This window comes from Coenobita brevimanus, chromosome 77, assembly GCF_032717465.1.
Source record: "Coenobita brevimanus isolate Jiangsu-jjx chromosome 77, ASM3271746v2, whole genome shotgun sequence".
Lineage (NCBI taxonomy): Eukaryota > Metazoa > Arthropoda > Malacostraca > Decapoda > Coenobitidae > Coenobita > Coenobita brevimanus.
In genome coordinates this window covers 7,512,920-7,532,578 of record NC_137030.1, presented here as the reverse complement: position 1 = coordinate 7,532,578, position 19,659 = coordinate 7,512,920, and the positions used below count along the sequence as shown (strand labels likewise).

General features: G+C 40.4%; 1 protein-coding gene across 1 annotated transcript in view; it reads left to right on the top strand.

Annotated features, from left to right (window-relative positions):
• Positions 1-19,659, top strand: part of LOC145408391 (uncharacterized) — a 73,608-nt gene that overhangs the window by 43,323 nt on the left and 10,626 nt on the right. The window contains exon 3 of the mRNA XM_080279118.1: positions 4,751-5,003. Coding sequence (XP_080135244.1) covers positions 4,751-5,003 — 253 coding nt within the window. The remainder of the gene's footprint in view (positions 1-4,750; positions 5,004-19,659) is intronic.

The window sequence follows — 19,659 nt, the reverse complement described above, 5'->3', positions numbered from 1 at the left end:
CTGAGAGCACACATGACTCTTATAAATTATAGCCAACTGCTCGTCAGTGAAGAAGTTACGGACTTTGTACAATAATCCAAGTTTCTTTGAGGCGGTTTTAGCAAGTGATCTAACATGAGAGGTCCAGCTGAGGGCATTGTTGAGTGAGATGCCGAGAATTTCAATACTTTTGGAGATGGGAATATTAGTAGCACTGAAGATAGTATACGAATCTGGCAATATCTGTCTATTAGTAAATTGTATATATTTAGTTTTATTAGCATTAAATGAGACAAGGTTGTTCTGTCCCCATTCACTGATCGTAGACAGGTCTTGATTATGGAGATGGCTGTACTGAGTTGAGAGGTAGAGATACTAGACATTGTAAATGGGTGTCTGAGTGTGAATGAACTGTGTAGTGTTAAGTCATCTGCGTATGAGTGGATGGGATTGTGGGTGACAGATCAAAGATCATGAATAGGAACCAGGAACAGGGTTGGCGCCAGAACTGATCCCTGCGGCATACCGGCGTTAATTGAGTGGAAATTGGAATATATATCATCTACTATTAATCTTATTTTCCTGTCACTGAGATATGAGGAAATCAAAGGAACAAAAGATTTTAGTCTATAGCAAGGGAGTTTGGACAGCAGGGAACGGTGCCTTACTGTGTTGAAAGCTTTAGAAATATCAAGGGCTACTGCATGAGTTTCTCCATGTAGGTCAATTGACTGATGGATGGTATGAGTCAGGAGATTGAGTATGTCAATGGTGGATCTTTCGTGGCAAAAACCATATTGTCTATCACTAATTAAGTTGTTGGATTCAAGATGTTTAACAATGTGCTTATTAAAGTTTCAAATACCTTACCAAGAGAAGATGTGACAGCTATTGGTCTGTAATCAGAGGGGTCAGAGGAACTTCCTTTCTTCGGAACTGGGTGGATATTGGCTTTTTTCCATGAATTTGGGAATGAAGAAGTACGTATGCATAGTCTGAATAATTTATAACAGAGGCGAGTTCAGGGGAACACTTTTTCAAAACAATTGGCGGAATTCCATCTGGGCCTGGAGCTTTGTTGGTAGGTAAATTGTCTAGGATGGATTTTACGTATCGTGTCTGTATTTTAAGTGGAACAGTTTCGGGAGAGTCAAGTTCTAGTACTGGGACATTCTGGCTGGCATCGTCTATGGTAGAATTTCTGGCAAATGTACTGGCAAAAATATCCGCTTTCTCACGCGGGTCATTTGTAATGTTGCCATCTGATGATTTTAGTGGGGGAATGGAAGATGACTTGTTAAAGGTATTATTGAAAGAATTAAGAGTTGACCAGAATATTCTATTGTCATTAGGGTTGTTAAGTAGTTTTGATGCTTGCTTTTGAAGAAAGTTTGATTTAGATAGATTTATTACAGCTTTTGCATGATTTCTAGCAATTTTAAATTGAGAGAGTGATTCAGATGTTTTTTATTTTAAGTAATAGTTATATGCTAATGACTTTTGGGCTGTTGCTCTGGCACAGTTGCCATCAAACCATTTTGGAGAGTTCGATCTTTTAGTGAACTGTTGACTTGGTATGAATAAATCCATACCAGCTAGTATTAAGTTGCAAATGTGGGACTGGGTAGAATTGGGATCACTAGAGAAGAAAGACTGCCATGGAATGTCAGCAAGATAATTTCTAAATCCATCCCAGTTTGCCCTATCAAAGTGCCATCGGGTCACCCTGACAGGTTCAGAACGGGGAGGTGTGGGGGGGTTAACTAATGAGGCTTTGATGAGATTGTGGTCAGAGGATCCAAGTGGTGACAGTACCTCTATCCTGTACTGATCTGGATTATTTGTCAAGAATAAATCCAAGAGATGGGCATTATGGTCAGGATTATCAGGTATTCTGGTTGGTTGCTTTACCAGCTGGGTGAGATTAAACGATTCTGCAAACAGCTCGCACTCTAGACCAGCGTTGTCAGTCCTGGCAGAATGCAATAACCATTCAACATTATGTATGTTAAAATCACCCAAAATGGTAATTTCGGTGCTAAGGGCAAGGTTAAGGTTACTCAGTTGTGTGGATATGGAATCAAATACACTGGGTTCCGCGATTGTACGTAAATATTCGTACATGGTCAACGAGATGGTGTCCTGTGTTTATTGTCTCTCTCTCTCTCTCTCTCTCTCTCTCTCATTTTAGATTGACCTAAAATCATCACATCTCTATCGTCTACACTTGTAGCATTAGATTAGCACTTGAATTTGATGGGTAATATCCTTTTGTACGTTATTCTTTATGCAGAGTATGGCGGTATTCCGGGATGTATGCAACAACAGTAAGGTGTAAGAAAATAAATCGCATACGAGAAGGTGTTACGGAGCTTCAACCAACGAAATACAGCTCAGGTGTTATCTCCATTTTTTTATTATTATTTTTTTATTATTTCCTCTGGTACACCGCTGTTTTTATCCCCGCCCTATCCTGTTCACTCTTCCGTTCCTGGTATCACTAGTTGGTTTGTTATCATCCGACGGGAATGGGTCACTTATCCTAACACATTTTCCGTAGCGATTTATTTAGCTTATTACACCTTACTGTCCCATTGTGCTATATAAATCTTTCAAACATCGCCGTACTCTGCATAAATAACTTTCAAAAGGATGTTAACCAGTCGTATCCAAAAATAAATCGCTAAGGAAGAGGTGTTCGGGAGTCTTCATACACGACCATAGTACGGGCCAAATGTCGTGGTTGCGTGAAATTCAGTGAGCTAAGAATGAGTCTTCTTGGTTACTAGTCAAATCAACTCAATCTGACTACACTTGGCTATAAATCGAGCTAAAAGGGGCTAAGGATTTTCGCCAGGTTGGAGTAAACACACTATAGTTGTTATTTACGTTTGCAGTGAAAGGATATACCATTTCAGTACGATGATGTCCTTCTGTTATGGCTACCACCCAGCGATTTAATTCAACCTAGAAAGCCTCTCGTGTTGAAGGGTTAATGATAGCTGTGTGTGTAATTCCATGAGGGAAAGGTTCGCATTCTCTCTCTCTCTCTCTCTCTCTCTCTCTCTCTCTACCTCCTCTCTTCCTTCTCTCCACTTTTCTCCTCCTTCCCTCCATTCTTCTTCCTTCTTTACCCCCCCCCTCTCTCTCTCTCTCTCTCCCTCCCTCCCTCTCCCTCTCCCTCCTTTTCTCTCACTTTACCTCCTCCTCTTCTCCTCTTCCTTCCTTCTTTTCCTTTTCTTCCTTCTTTCCTTCCCTGTCCCTCGCTCTCTAGCTTTCCTCTTCTCTTTCTCGCTCTCTCTCCCTCACCATCACTCTTCCTTAAACTGTCATCATTCTCTTACTCCAATAACACCCCCATCTCTCTCTCTCTCTCTCTCTCTCTCTCTCTCTCTCTCTCTCTCTCTCTCTCTCACACACACACACACACACACACACACACACACACACACACACATTGTAGCTCACGTTATTATTATTATTATTACTATTATTATTATTATTATTATTATATTATTATATTTAGCAGTAGTGTAGTAGTAGTAGTTGTAATAGTAGTTGTAGTAGCAGGACTGTTTTCTGGCTGTCAGCGTAAGTTCCACTGAGGGTTATCTTACTGTCTCTCCGGTTCGTAGTCATCCTCCTTTTGAGACGCCAGTAAAACCTTACCAGTTACACCATATATTTCAGAGACCCTGGACCGAGACTGACATAATTCTTAAATGCTCAAACTGTCGCTTTTTACACTAACTTGGTCCAGATTTTCGTCATTTTGTTGCTTATATCACATAGCTCATTGGTAGAGAAAGACAATGCTATGGCTCAACATCTTTTCCACAGCACTTCTTAAATGCTCAAACTATGGCCATTTTAAACCAGTTTGGTCCAGATTTTCGTCCTTTTGTAGTTTATATCACGTAATTCATTGGTAGAAAAAGACAGTGCTATGGCTCTACATCCTTTCCATAGCGCTTCTTTGTGACTAGCAGTATATTCCAGTGTTAACCTCTTGTTGCACCTCAGCATTCATTATAGAGATTTGGTAATTTTAGGCCAAGTTAGAGTAAAAACACTATACTGTACCTATTTGTTGCTTATTGCTTGTATCCTTCTGTCTTTACCTTCATTCTTAGTTTCCTTCCTGATTGTATTGTAGCTGCTATTGTAGACGACCACTACTGTGTTTCCTAGTTATGGTGTCAATAGTGGTGTTCCTCTGGCCTCTTTCCTTTCACCATCTCTTTTCTTACTTACCAAATCGACTCATATACTGATGGTTCCACCCTTCACATATGAGAAAATGGTGTATAAAAATAATAAATCGCTAAGGAAGAGGTGTTACGAAGCCTTACAGGATACTTAACAGCCGTCTCAGGGATGCTGCCGGAGACTATACAGATTGGAGAGTGACCATCATCATCATCATCATCATCATCAAAGGAATTATCATCTGGAGCATCAGAGTAATTATTATCATCATCATATTTGCCATCATCAGTTTCGTCTTCATCGTTATCATCATTATTACCATCATCATCTTCATAGTCTTAGTTATTGTCAGCCTCGTCTTTATCATCATCACCACCAGCACATCACTAACTCTTCACCCTTTTCACCATAGACGGGCTTACATCATCATCATCATCACCATCATCACCAGCATGAAATCACTAACTCATCACCCTTTTCACCATAGACGGGCTCACCTATCATCACGATCATCATCAGCCATCACCACCAGCCACTAATCCCCCTCTTTCTTTCTCGACAGACGGGATGGTGAACAACATAACCCTGTGGCAGTTCCTTCTCGAGCTACTCCTCAGCAATCAGTACAAGAGTATCATCTCCTGGACAAACTCGGAAGGCGAATTCAAACTCCTTAACGCGGAAGAAGTGGCCAGGCTTTGGGGAATGCGGAAGAACAAGACCAACATGAATTACGATAAGTTGTCCCGAGCATTGAGGTATTATTACGACAAGAATATCATCAAGAAGGTGCTAGGCCAGAAGTTTGTTTACAGGTGAGTGAGGCGGTTTGTTTTGGTCGTGTTTACGTGCTGTGTTTAGCGAGTCTTGCTCCTCTGTTATTGCTTTCTTTCCTTTTGCTTTGTGTTTTCCTTCGTTTCATTCTTCCTTTTCATTTTTCCTTCACAGTTTTTTTCATTTTTTTTATTCTTCCTTCGTTAAGTTTTTTCTTCTTTTTATTCTTCCTTCGTTAAGTTTTTCATTCCTTACATTCTTCCTTCGTCAAATTTTTCTTTCCATACATTCTTCCTTCGCTATTTTTTTCCCTTCCTTTCATTCTTCCTTCGCAAGATTTTTCTTTCCGTTCATTCTCTCTCTCTCTCTCTCTCTCTCTCTCTCTTTTTTTTTTTTTTTTTTTTTTTTTTTTTTTTTGATGGAAGTTTGTTTTCAGATTGTGATTTTAATTCGTGATTTTGAACATTGCATAGCTATTCATTCACTTCTCTCATTCATTCTTTGGTTCTTTTTTCTTTCTTCCCAATATCGTCATCTTTTTGCTTCACCGGAAGTTTGTGTACAGGTAAGTGAATTTTTTTTTCATCGGTGTCTGTACATTCTCTCTCTCTCTCTCTCTCTCTCTCTCTCTCTCTCTCTCTCTCCATACCTCCCCTTCCTTCCTTCCATATAACATCCCTGTCTCTCCATTTCTCTTCTCCCTTCCTTTTTATTTATCTTCCTTTATTTTCGTTTCTTATTTACCTGTATTCTGTCCTTCCCTCCACTCCTGTCTTCCTTCCTTTCCTCCTTCCCCCAATATAGTCACCCTCCCTCTCTGTCTCTCCTCCCTCTCCTTCCATCCCTCTCCCTCCTCCCTTCCATTCCATCTCTCCCTCCATCATCATTACGTCTTTTGTCATACTTTTCTTCCCTCACTTCTCGCAATTTTCGTCTCCCCTTTCCTCCTTCCCCTTTCCCTTCTCTCTTCCTTTCCTCACCTACCTCTCTCCATCCATCTCACCTCCTCCCTCCCGCCGTCTATCTCTTCTCCTCCCTCCCTCCATCTATCTTACCTCCTCCCTCGCTTTCCCTCCATTACAGAATTGAAACTGCAATTTTCCTCTTATCACAGTTTTCAGAAATCACTTGCATTCCCTCAAAGGTTTATCGCTGCCTTTTTTTTCCCCGTGTATTTTAACTGTTTGATTTACGGCCATATCTGTGTGTATAAAATGAATCTGAGAATTTCCTCTGTGTGATTTGAACGATTGAAATATTGTCAGGAAATTAATGCGTAAATCCTTCTCCTCTTCTTCCTCCTCTTTTTCTTCGTCCTCCTTCTCTTCCTTCTCTTCTTCTTCCTTCTCTCCTCCTTCTCCTCTTCTTCTTCTTCGTCCGCTTACTCCTCTTCCTCCCTCCTCCTCCTCCTCCTTTTCTCCTTCTTCTTCCTCTTCTTCTTTTCTTATCATCATCATCATCATCATCATCATCATCATCATCACCGTGCCCTCTCCCTGGAAGTCCCCGAAAGATAACGATAACAGACTATCTTTCCCTCACCTTTTTTTAATACTTACATTCCCTTTTATTTTTTCAGTGTCTACTCTTTCTCTTCTCTCTCATCAGTGTACTCTTTCACTTCCCTCCTCTAAGCATACTGTCTCTCTCTTTTGCTCTAAGTACTACTCCGCTTTTTTCCTCTCTTTTGCTCTTTTCCTCTCTTATGCTCTTTTCCTCCATCTGCACAACATCCCTCTAATATTCTGTACTTTATGATACTCGTACTTCCTGTTACGCTTCCTACCGGTATCTTATAATCCCAGCCTAGTCACGAAGAAGTGTTTTCCAGTAATAGTACAGTAGGTGTAGCCCAGGTTCGTGTGAATGTGAACCCAGCGGACTGCATGCCGGTAGTTCCCTCTCTCATGCAGTCCACCAGCCTCTTAGGGGATAGGGAGGGAGCTGAGGGACGTTTGTACAGCCTGGCAATAGAGCTACCTGGTTATATGGGTGCCACCACGTGAAGGCGTCCCAATCTAGCTACGGATATATTGCCTCGCTATATGGGTGCCACCACGTGAAGGCGACGCGTGCCAGTGTTGTCAGTGCCTTGGTAAACAGATAAGGGTGTGGTGTAGCAGTAGATAGCCCAGCGCGTGTGATAGCACCCCGGCTATCACCTCAACACACCACCAGTTCCCATATGGACCAGAAAACACAGAAAAAGTGTGGGGGGTGGCGGAGGACAGGGGGATATGTGTTGTTGGTGCTGTAGTGATAATAATAGTAATAGCAATAACAACAGTAGTAGTAGTAGTAAAAGTAGTAGTAATAATAACAGCGACAGCAGTAATGATAATAATAATAATAATAATAATAATAATAATAATAATAATAATAATAATGATGGCGACAGCAACAACAGTAGTAGTAAAAACATCAACAACAACAACAATAATAATAATAACAACAACAACAACAATAATAATGATAAGTACTTTTTTTTTTCCTCTGTCTTGTATTTAAACGTTTTTCTCGTCATGTGCCTTTGTGCTGTATTGTCTTAGCTGTTTTCTTTATATCCTTTTCTTGCTCCATTTCATCCCCTATTCTTCCCATTCTTTATCTGTTACGTGTCTGTCACTTGTTTTCTTATCTGTATTTATCATTCCTCGTCTCTGTTTACCTGTCTTCTTTTTCTTTACCTCGTATGTGTCTTTTCTGTCTGTTTTTCTTCCACATCTGTGTCTTTTCATTCCTCTTATCCATGTTATTCTTCATCTTTGTTGTTCTTTTCATTATCTTCTTTTTGTCATCTGTTTTCTTCTTTTACGATATCTTTTTTCTGACCTTCCTGCCTCCCCCCCTCTCCCCCTCTCTCTCTCTCTCTCTCTCTCTCTCCACTATGTTGCAGGCAATTTCAGGTAGCTCAGTGGCAGAATAAGACAATACCACGGCTCTACACCCTTTCCACAGCAAGCGTGTAAAAAAGAATACGACGGTGGAAGGAAGAGAGTGAAGGGTTTATGTTAAGTTCAGCTCATTTTTTTCTATCTGTCTATCTTTTTATCTACTGTATATATCTTTACCTTTTTTTCTGTCGTTCCTTCTTATTTTTTCTTTCTTCCTTTCTTTCTGTATGTCTTTCTTTCTCTCTGTCTGTCTGTCTGTCTGTCTTTTATTTGCAGTCTCTCTCAGGTTTTCTCTTTCTCTCTGGATCCTGCCTTTAAGTAAGGAAAGATGTCAGGATGATGATGATGATGGGGAGGAGGAGGAGGAGGAAGAAGAGGAAGAAGAAGAGGAGGAGGAAGAGAAGGAGGAGGAGGAGGTTGTTGTTGTTGATGCTAATGATGATGATGAGGAGGAGGAGGAAAAAAGAAGAGGAGGTTGATGATGATGATGATGGGGAGGAGGAGGATGAGAAACAAGAGGAGGTCTATGATGATGATGATGATGAGGAGGAGGAGGGGGAAAAAGAAGAGGAGGTTGATGATGATGATGATGATGAGGTAAAACAAGAGGAAGTTGATGAGAATGATGACACCCATGATCAGACCTTTTTTTTTTTTTTCCCAGATAACACACCTCAGCTTTTATTAGACGCAGAGTTATGCTAATGTTGATGAATTAAAAGATTAGATTGTCGTTCACTATGTCCGGGTTATATTGCCTCCTCAGGTTTGACGTACAGGTCTCTCTCTCTCTCTCTCTCTCACACACACACACACACACACACACACACACACACACACACACCGGGGTAGGCTTTTTAATCGAGGCATTTAAATCTGGTCCCTGAGCGCTATTTAAAAGCAGTACACCCCAGCCAACTCTCGAACATAAACCCTTACCCAGCACACCCACTTGGAGCGCCTGAACCCACTGAACCACCAACCATGTCTTGTCCTTGTTAGATAATGTACTTTAACCTTGGAAGCAAAAAAAATGGAGAGTCTTTACCTACTCGTTCATCATTTGTTGTTATCTGTCATCATCATTATCATCATCATCATCATTATCATCATCATCATCATCATCATCGTCACCACCACCACCACCACCACCACCACCACATAGACATCTTTTAGTGTAAGACCAAGTAAAACACACACACACACACACACACACACACACACACACACACACACACACACACACACACACACACACGCCGTAACCCCCACAGCCAAATCGGGTCGCCTGAATCCACTAGCCCACCAGATTTTCGTCTCTATTAAGTAATCCACTTCCCGTAGCCTTGAGACCAAAGTGCAATTGTCATGTAATGGAGTGTTTTGTCGGTGGCGGCGGAAATAGGTGACGATAAGGCGGTATCTGATAGCCACTGAGAGATAAGCAGCCCCGGACCACCGCACTCAAGGGCCGCTCATATCAGTTGCCTTTTATCTCTGACAAGTTTGGGTTTTTCACTGCTCGGTTTGGAAGTGTGGGTTATCATTATCAGTACCATCATTATTATTATTATTATCTTCATCACCATTAGTATCAGTATTTTTATTATCAGTCAGGATCGTCATTATTATTTTTATTATCATTAGCGTCATCATCATCATTATCATTATCAATATCATTAGTGTCAGTGTTATTATCGTCATCATTATTATTATTATTATTATCAATGTCATCATCATCAGTATCATCATCATTATTATTTTCAGTATCCTCATCACTAGCATTTTCCTCTTCATCATCATTATAGGTATCAGTATCATTATTATTATTTTCATCATCATCATCATCATCATCATCATCATCATCCTACATTAATTGCACACTTTTTCATGTGTTAATACAGGATTCAGAAATATTGTTCAGTATTACAAATCCTCCTCCTCCTCCTCCTCCTCATCATCATCATCATCATCATCATCATCATCATCATCATCATCATCACCACTATCAGCATTATCATCATCATCATCATCATCACCACTGTCAGCATTATCATCATCATCATCACTACCACCACTGTCATCTCATTATCATCATCACCACTATCATCATCATCAATCATCATCATCATCACCACCACCACCACCACCATCATCATCATCACCATCACCACCACCACCGCCACTATCATCATCATCATATGCACCGTAACCTTTTTCCCACACTTACTCAAAATATTCTCAGCTCAGGTATAAGTCTTGAGGTGGGCATGGAGATAAGTAAATGTCTGTCTATATTATCAAACTGCTATATATTTTTTACAAAGCAACAGGTAAGGCTTTATCTGACAAGCTTTTTTTTTTTTTCTGTGGACCTTGGTTTTCCTGTTTTCATACCTCCTTTTCCTGTTTATATTAACCACACACAGTAGCATTGGGGTAGGGCTGGAAATGTGGTGGTGGTGATGATGATGGTGGTGATAGTGGTGATGGTGGTGTTGATAATGGTGATGATGATGATGATGGTGTTGATGATGATGGTGGTAGTGGTGATGATGGTGATGGTCATGATGGTAGTGGCGTTGGTAATGGTAATGATGATGATGATGGTAATGATAGTGATGATGATGATGGTACATTGTATAGCATTGTAGTCCTTCAGCGTGGGGGTAATACAGGTGCTGTGTGCAGAGTCTGTAAAGAAATTAATGAACCAAAGAAAATAAAGGAGCTTCTTTCTGACCTCCCTCCTACTAATACCTTTACTGCAACAGGTCTTTTACTATAAATAAAATAATTTAATGGTGAAAGGAATTAAATACAAAAATAATTATCATACTAGACTTTATTACACTAGAGACTTTAAAATATGAATTAGTGTGACATTTTTTCCTACTAATATCGCCATCCCTATACCCTATTCACTCTAAGTTGGCGTAAAATTGCCACCACTCCATCTCGAATGCTGAGGTATAGCAGGGGATTAGCAGATGATGATGCTAGTCACGAAGAAGTTCTGTGGGAAGGTTGTAGGGCCGTAGTATTGTCTTATTCTGCCTCTAAGTAACGGGAAATAATCTGGACGACGAAACTCCGCCTAGGGAGAGAGAGAGAGAGAGAGAGAGAGAGAGAGAGAGAGAATATCGCCTGGAATCAAGAATATAATAAAAAATGTCTGAATGTCACACGGCTTGTATATCAGGTGTAGAGGTACTGTAGGTAATTAGGTGTAAAGGTGTATCAGGTTTAGAAAAAGGTGTATCAGGTGTAGAGAACGGTACATCAGGTGTAGAGAAAGGTGTATCAGGTGTAGAGAAAGGTGTATCAGGTGTAGAGAAAGGTGTAAAGGTATTTTAGGTGTAGGGAAAGGTATATCAGGTGTAGAGAAATGTATACTTCAGGTAAGGTTATCTTCATCAGTCTCATACTCACCTGCAGATGAACAAAGGCCTTTTCTGCCATTTTCTCTCACGGGTTTTATCTTGCGGGTATTTTTTCCCATTTCCCTATATCTTTTCCTGATGCCTTATTATCTAATCTTGTTTTATTTCCCCCATATATATATATATATTTTGTATTTGCTTTTTCTCTCTTATCTTTCACCAGTTTTATCCTGCAATCATTCTCTTCATCTCTCTGTGTCATTTCCTGGTTCCCTTCTTCCTTATCTCTTGGTATATTTCTCTCATATTTGTAAGTTAGTCTGTCTACCTCATCCTTGTCTTATCTCATCAGTTTTTATCTAGTAGTCAGTCTCTCTATCTCTCTGTCTTCTTCAATCCTTACTTTCTTATCTCTTGCTTTATTTCGTTCATATATATCACTTTTTTTTTTCCTCTCAGCGTTCGTCGTATCATATCATATCGTATTATTTACAAAGGCTCCGACTTGCTTGCATGCGTCGGCCTTTGTCACCCAGTGGCGGCTCTCCACGTTGCTCGATCTCTGGCAGCCTCCCCCCCACACCCGAGGCCACATTCCATGACCTCGTCCCAGGTTTCTTGGTCGGCCTCTTGCGATTTTACCCCCGACGCTCACACTTCACACGCTCCGCACCCAATTGTCATCCTTCATCGTCACAACATGCCCAAACCATCTCAGTCTCCCCTTCCTCATCACAACACCAGTACATTCAAGTTTGTGATTTAATAGATTCTGACATTGCCACTCATACCTCTCACCAGTTTTATCCATCAGTCATTCTTTCTGTGCTGCATTGTTACCTGTTTCATTTTTCTGACGTCATCATTCTTCTCTGCCTTTCCATCTCACCCATATTTTTCTGTCCTTGTTGTCCCTGTCCGTCAATCATTCTTTTTTACCTCTGTCATTTTCTTGATTATCTTACATTTTTAGCTGTATTTCCATCCCACCTATTTTTATCACAGTCTTCCTATTCAACTTAACTGTTCAGGATGCAGTATTTTGTGCGATTTTCACTTTTATCTGTCATTCTGTTTTATCCTTTTTTTTTATCTTACAGCCTTTCCGTCTCCTGTTCAGTTTCCCTCTTTTTTTTTTATGGTTCTATAATTTTTGGTGTTTTCAGTCTTTTCTCTATGGTTTCTTATGTTTTCGCTCTTATCTCAGCAGTTTGATTGTTCCGTCCCACCTTATCATATACCGCATTTTATCAGTCTGTCTTGTCGCCTATCTCTCTTCCTCAGTTCTGACGTTTCCATGTTAATCTTTTGTCAGACTGGGTGTTACATCATACACTAGCATATGCTGTATTTACATTCTGTCCATCTCTCATTTTCCTAATCTCATATTTTTTTAGTTACAGCCAGGTAAGCCCCGAGAAAAGGCTTCTATGTTCCGTCCTAATTCATTTACAGATCTTAATTCCATTCCAAACCACCCTGCAATCCTGGCCTGCACTTTGTTGTCTTACTACCTTCCTCAGTAAAATTGGCCTTGAGATTGCTCATTTCGCGATTTTCTTGTTTTTTTCTTCTACATTGCATTCGCACTCATGTACTTCTTTACACAAGCGTACTCTTTACTGTAAGTCTGTTCACATGTTCAGACCACTTTCTCCTACCGCTGTACAGCCCTTGGTGTTTCTATGTGTAAGCCTATTGTCAGCTCTGCAGCATAGCCTTACACGTTACTCCTTGTGAGAGAGAGGAACGCTTAAGCGGAGACACCAATATAACCGAGCGGCTCTACTGCCCTGAGATGTAAATGTCCCTCAGCTCCCTCCCTGTTCCCCAAAAGAGGAATTGGGGGCTGCAGAAGGGTTATTTCAGCCTACAGTTCACCGTATTCACGTTCACATGATCTGGGGCCACATTTATTTTACCACACAGTACATTTCTGTAATTGTTCTGTTGCATTTACATTCACACCTGTTTGCCCGTAATTCACTGCCATACATCATCACACTTTATAAGCATTGCGGAACTTATCCTGAAATTGACGCTAGAATGTTGTAGTTGCCATAGGAAGCAGCACCTCCACCTGGTTGATGCACTGATGGCAGCTTAATTACCACCACCAACACTATACTACGTTCGTAATAACCTGATAAACATCCCTAACTTCTTTCAGCTCGAGCGTTGGCCAAGTGTTGTCAGATTGGAGGTTTGATCTGATGAGTAAAACAACAGGACTTCGATCATTCTTACTTCATAACTAAGGCCTATTGAATTCCACTTAACCACGATCTATAATATTCATGCGATAAAGTGGCACAGTTACGTCAGATGAAAACAAACTGTAGTTCCTGTATGTGAAAGAGGTTTTGATATTTTACAAGGCTGCCCATAGATGCCAATTTAAACGTTGTGGAGATTTCGTAGCACTTCTTATTGAGCGATTTATTCCTCTGGAATGTTAGTAATATAATAATGTCGCTTTTGAAATGATATACTTAACATACAAGGCAATATTAAGATTATTTTTTATGCACATTGCACTTCACTATCCCTTTGATTGCTGTTGATGCAAAATAAATCGTTAAGGAAGAGGTTACGAAGCCTCCTGTGCTACCAAGAATACAGGCGTAGTGTACACCTCCTTTACCTCCATTCCGTGTGCATGTTTGTCCACGTTAGCGATAAGTGTGATGGCCGGAGCACTTAACCTTGTGTCACTGATAGCGCTACGGTGGCCTGCCTTACCTGCATTTACGTAACCCGGATATAATCTGTCTGCACCCGTATACAGTTCACTGTTTCCCTCACTGTACTGCTTTGACTCTCTCTCTCTCACTCTCTCTCCCAGATTTTCGTCCTGTTGCAACTTATTTCATTCTAACTTGTGCCTGATTTTCGTCCTCTTGCGGCTTATTTAACTCTAACTTTTCCCAGATTTTCGTCCTCTTGCGCCTATTAATCCTCTAACTTGGCCTGATTTTCGACCTCTTGCAGCTTATTTTACGTAGCTTAGTGACGTAAAGAGACAATGCTGCTCAACATTCTTTCCATTGCACTTCTTCGTGACTGGCATGTTGTTGTATTGCTGATCTATTGCTACAGCGCAGCACTGAAGATGGAGGGATGGTAATGTGGCCCACATGAAAATAAAATGATAATAGCTGTTTGAATTGATTTTTTTTTTTTTTTGCGTCATTGCTGTAGATTTGTGTGTGTGTGTGTGTGTGTGTGTGTGTGTGTGTGTGTGTGTGTGGAGGGGGGGGATCCGTAACCCCATTTTAGCTTAATTGACGACTGAAAAAAGTCAGATTAAAGAGTGGATATGACTAGTAACCAAGGAGACTCATTCCTATCTCATAATCAATACTTATCAACTGTCAAGCAACCACGACGTTAAGTATTAGAGTTACGGGAGTGGACCTGTTCCGTCAGATGAAAACAAACCGTGAATTAGATAAGCATTAGTTATGAGGTAGAACTGAGTCTCATTGGTTATTAGTCAAATCTACCCTCCAATCTGGCTATGCTTGGCCACCCACTGAGCAGAAAGGGGTTAAGGATCTCGCGCGGAAACAGACAGACTATAGGCACTACTGATATGTTTTTATTCTTTTTTTCTGAATCTTACTTATAGCATTTGTTAGTGAGTGTTGCATTATGATGAAGATAGTGGGTCCATTATCATCATTATCACCACCACCAACATCATCATTATCACCACCACCACCAACATTATTATCACCACCACCAACATCATCATTATCACCACCACCACCATCATCATTATCACCACCACCAACATCATCATTATCACCACCACCATCATCATCATTATCACCACCACCATCATCATTATCACCACCACCACCATCATCATTATCACCACCACCAACATCATCATTATCACCACCACCATCACCACAAACTCACACGTCTTCCTTCAGTCTCTCACAATCTGTCGTCACATATCACCCCAGGGACAAAGAACTCATGGGCAAAATTGACCTGAATTATGATGATGATGATGATGATGGTGATGAAGAACGGTATCCACATCAGCAATATTTTCATCTTTTCATCACCATCATCATCTTCCCCTTTTCATCATCATCACCATCATCTTCCCTTTTTTCATCATCATCATCATCTCCTCCTTGTTTCCATCATCATCACCACCATCTTCTTCTTTTCATCATCACCATCATCTTTTTAATCATCATCATCATCTTCCCCTTTTCATCATCACCACCATCATCTTCCTCTTTTCATCATCATCATCACCATTATTTTCCCTTTTTTCATCATCATCATCACCATCATCATCTCCTCCTCCTTGTTTCACCATCACCATCATCTTCCCCTTTTCATCATCATCATCATCATCATCACCACCTCTCCTCCGTCTACCCTCACCCCTTCTCAGTCTCTCCCCTGCACATCCTCACCCCAAGGACAAAGGGCTCTGGGGTGATTTCCAATTTCTGTGTCCCGGCCCACTGATAGTTTGATTGTCGGGTTGTTGGGTGAGGAATGGACTCTGAAAGGCCGAGAGTGCGTGTGTGTGTGTGTGTGAGAGAGAGAGAGAGAGAGAGAGAGAGAGAGAGAGAGAGATTGAGAGAGAGAGAGAGAAAGTTGTGTGTAGAATTTGTGAGTGTTAGTTGCGTATTTTGTAGGTGTGGGTGGAGGTAAATGTTTGTGGGTGTGGGTGTGTGTGTGGGTGTGTAATCTGTCAGTGTTAGATGAGTGTGCTTTTGTGGGTGTGGGTGGATGTAGATGTTATAATAGTGTGAGTGTGTGTGTGTGGGGGGGGGGGCCGGCGGGGGTGGATGGAAGTGTTGTGTGAGTGTGGATGTGTAAGTGTTTGGTGTGTGTAGATGTTGCTTATATGTCGGTGTGTGGATGTGTGTTTTCTTTGTGTGTGTGTGTGTTTGTATGTGGGTGTGGGTGTCATAAGTTTATCACAGTTTTTATTTGCCATGAGAGAGAGAGAGACTAAAGTAACCAAAATTTGATCAACCACAAGCCTTAGACCTTATAACACACACACACACACACACACACACACACACACACACACACACACACACACACACACACACACACACACACACACACACACACACTATCTAATCTCGTCTCAGCTGTAGTTTTCAGTACATCTCAGTCCACCTTTCTGCTTACACTCGTTGACTTTGACTTTCCTTCCACACTAATCTCTCTCTCTCTCTCTCTCTCTCTCTCTCTCTCTTTTCTACTGAATCCTTTTGTATCTATTCTTCCACCCACACCTTATTTTTTATCTACCTATCTTCACTCACACCTTATTTTTTATCTATCTACACTCATACCTTATTTTTATCTATCTATCTTCACTCACACCTTATTTTTTATCTATCTATCTTCACTCATACCTTATTTTTATCTATCTATCTTCACTCACACCTTATTTTTATCTATCTTCACTCATACCTTATTTTTATCTATCTATCTTCACTCATACCTTATTTTTTATCTATCATCACTCATACCTTATTTTTATCTATCATCACTCATACCTTATTTTTTATCTATCATCACTCATACCTTATTTTTATCTGTCTTCACTCATACTATATTTAGTTTTATCTTCTCCTCATACTTATTTTTACCTATCCCTTCCAGTCATACCTTATTTTTTATCTATCTTCACTCATACCTTATTTTTTATCTATCTTCACTCATACCTTATTTTTTATCTATCTATCATCACTCATACCTTATTTTTTATCTATCTTCACTCATACCTTATTTTTATCTATTTTCACTCATACCTTATTTTTTTTTATTTATCGTCACTCATACCTTATTTTTTATCTGTCTTCACTCATACCTTATTTTGTTTTATCTTCTCCTCATACTTATTTTTATCTATCCCTTCCACTCATACCTTATTTTTTATCTATCTTCACTCATACCTTATTTTTTATCTATCTTCACTCAAACCTTATTTTTTATCTATCTTCACTCATACCTTATTTTTATCTATCCCACTCAAACCTTATTTTTATCTATCCCACTCAAACCTTATTTTTATCTATCCCACTCAAACCTTATTTTTATCTATCCCACTCAAACCTTATTTTTATCTATCCCACTCAAACCTTATTTTTATCTATCCCACTCATACCTTATTTTTTGTGTCTGTCTTCCTCTCAAACCTTATTTTTATCCATCACTTCCACTTCACTCTTACACCACAATACCATCACTGTAATACCACAACACACCTGCTATACCACACTCTTACACCACAATACCATCACTGTAATACCACAACACACCTGCTATACCACACTCTTACACCACTACACCATCACTGTAATACCACAACACACCTGCTATACCACACTCTTACACCACAATACCATCACTGTAATACCACAACACACCTGCTATACCACACTCTTACACCACAATACCATCACTGTAATACCACAACACACCTGCTATACCACACTCTTACACCACAATACCATCACTGTAATACCACAACACACCTGCTATACCACACTCTTACACCACAATACCATCACTGTAATACCACAACACACCTGCTATACCACACTCTTACACCACAATACCATCACTGTAATACCACAACACACCTGCTATACCACACTCTTACACCACAATACCATCACTGTAATACCACAACACACCTGCTATACCACACTCTTACACCACAATACCATCACTGTAATACCACAACACACCTGCTATACCACACTCTTACACCACAATACCATCACTGTAATACCACAACACACCTGCTATACCACACTCTTACACCACAATACCATCACTGTAATACCACAACACACCTGCTATACCACACTCTTACACCACAATACCATCACTGTAATACCACAACACACCTGCTATACCACACTCTTACACCACAATACCATCACTGTAATACCACAACACACCTGCTATACCACACTCTTACACCACAATACCATCACTGTAATACCACAACACACCTGCTATACCACACTCTTACACCACAATACCATCACTGTAATACCACAACACACCTGCTATACCACACTCTTACACCACAATACCATCACTGTAATACCACAACACACCTGCTATACCACACTCTTACACCACAATACCATCACTGTAATACCACAACACACCTGCTATACCACACTCTTACACCACAATACCATCACTGTAATACCACAACACACCTGCTATACCACACTCTTACACCACAATACCATCACTGTAATACCACAACACACCTGCTATACCACACTCTTACACCACAATACCATCACTGTAATACCACAACACACCTGCTATACCACACTCTTACACCACAATACCATCACTGTAATACCACAACACACCTGCTATACCACACTCTTACACCACAATACCATCACTGTAATACCACAACACACCTGCTATACCACACTCTTACACCACAATACCATCACTGTAATACCACAACACACCTGCTATACCACACTCTTACACCACAATACCATCACTGTAATACCACAACACACCTGCTATACCACACTCTTACACCACAATACCATCACTGTAATACCACAACACACCTGCTATACCACACTCTTACACCACAATACCATCACTGTAATACCACAACACACCTGCTATACCACACTCTTACACCACAATACCATCACTGTAATACCACAACACACCTGCTATACCACACTCTTACACCACAATACCATCACTGTAATACCACAACACACCTGCTATACCACACTCTTACACCACAATACCATCACTGTAATACCACAACACACCTGCTATACCACACTCTTACACCACAATACCATCACTGTAATACCACAACACACCTGCTATACCACACTCTTACACCACAATACCATCACTGTAATACCACAACACACCTGCTATACCACACTCTTACACCACAATACCATCACTGTAATACCACAACACACCTGCTATACCACACTCTTACACCACAATACCATCACTGTAATACCACAACACACCTGCTATACCACACTCTTACACCACTACACCATCACTCATACCACACCACACTCACCTCATCTACTTCACTCTCCCAGCTCAGACACTTTTTCTCTGGGAGTGCCCGGTTGAAGTGGTCGGTTTCCTGCTGTCCACGGGTTTTGTATAGAGATGATCCTAGAGCTACAGCAACAACAAATACCACTACTACTACTACTACAACTACTACTACTACTACTAGTATCACCACCACTACAGCTACCGTACTATAACTACTACTACAACTTTTTACTACTACTACCACCACCACTCCAGCTACCGTACTATTACTACTACTACAACTTCTGTTACTACTACTATTACTACTACTACCACTACAACTACCTTACTACTAC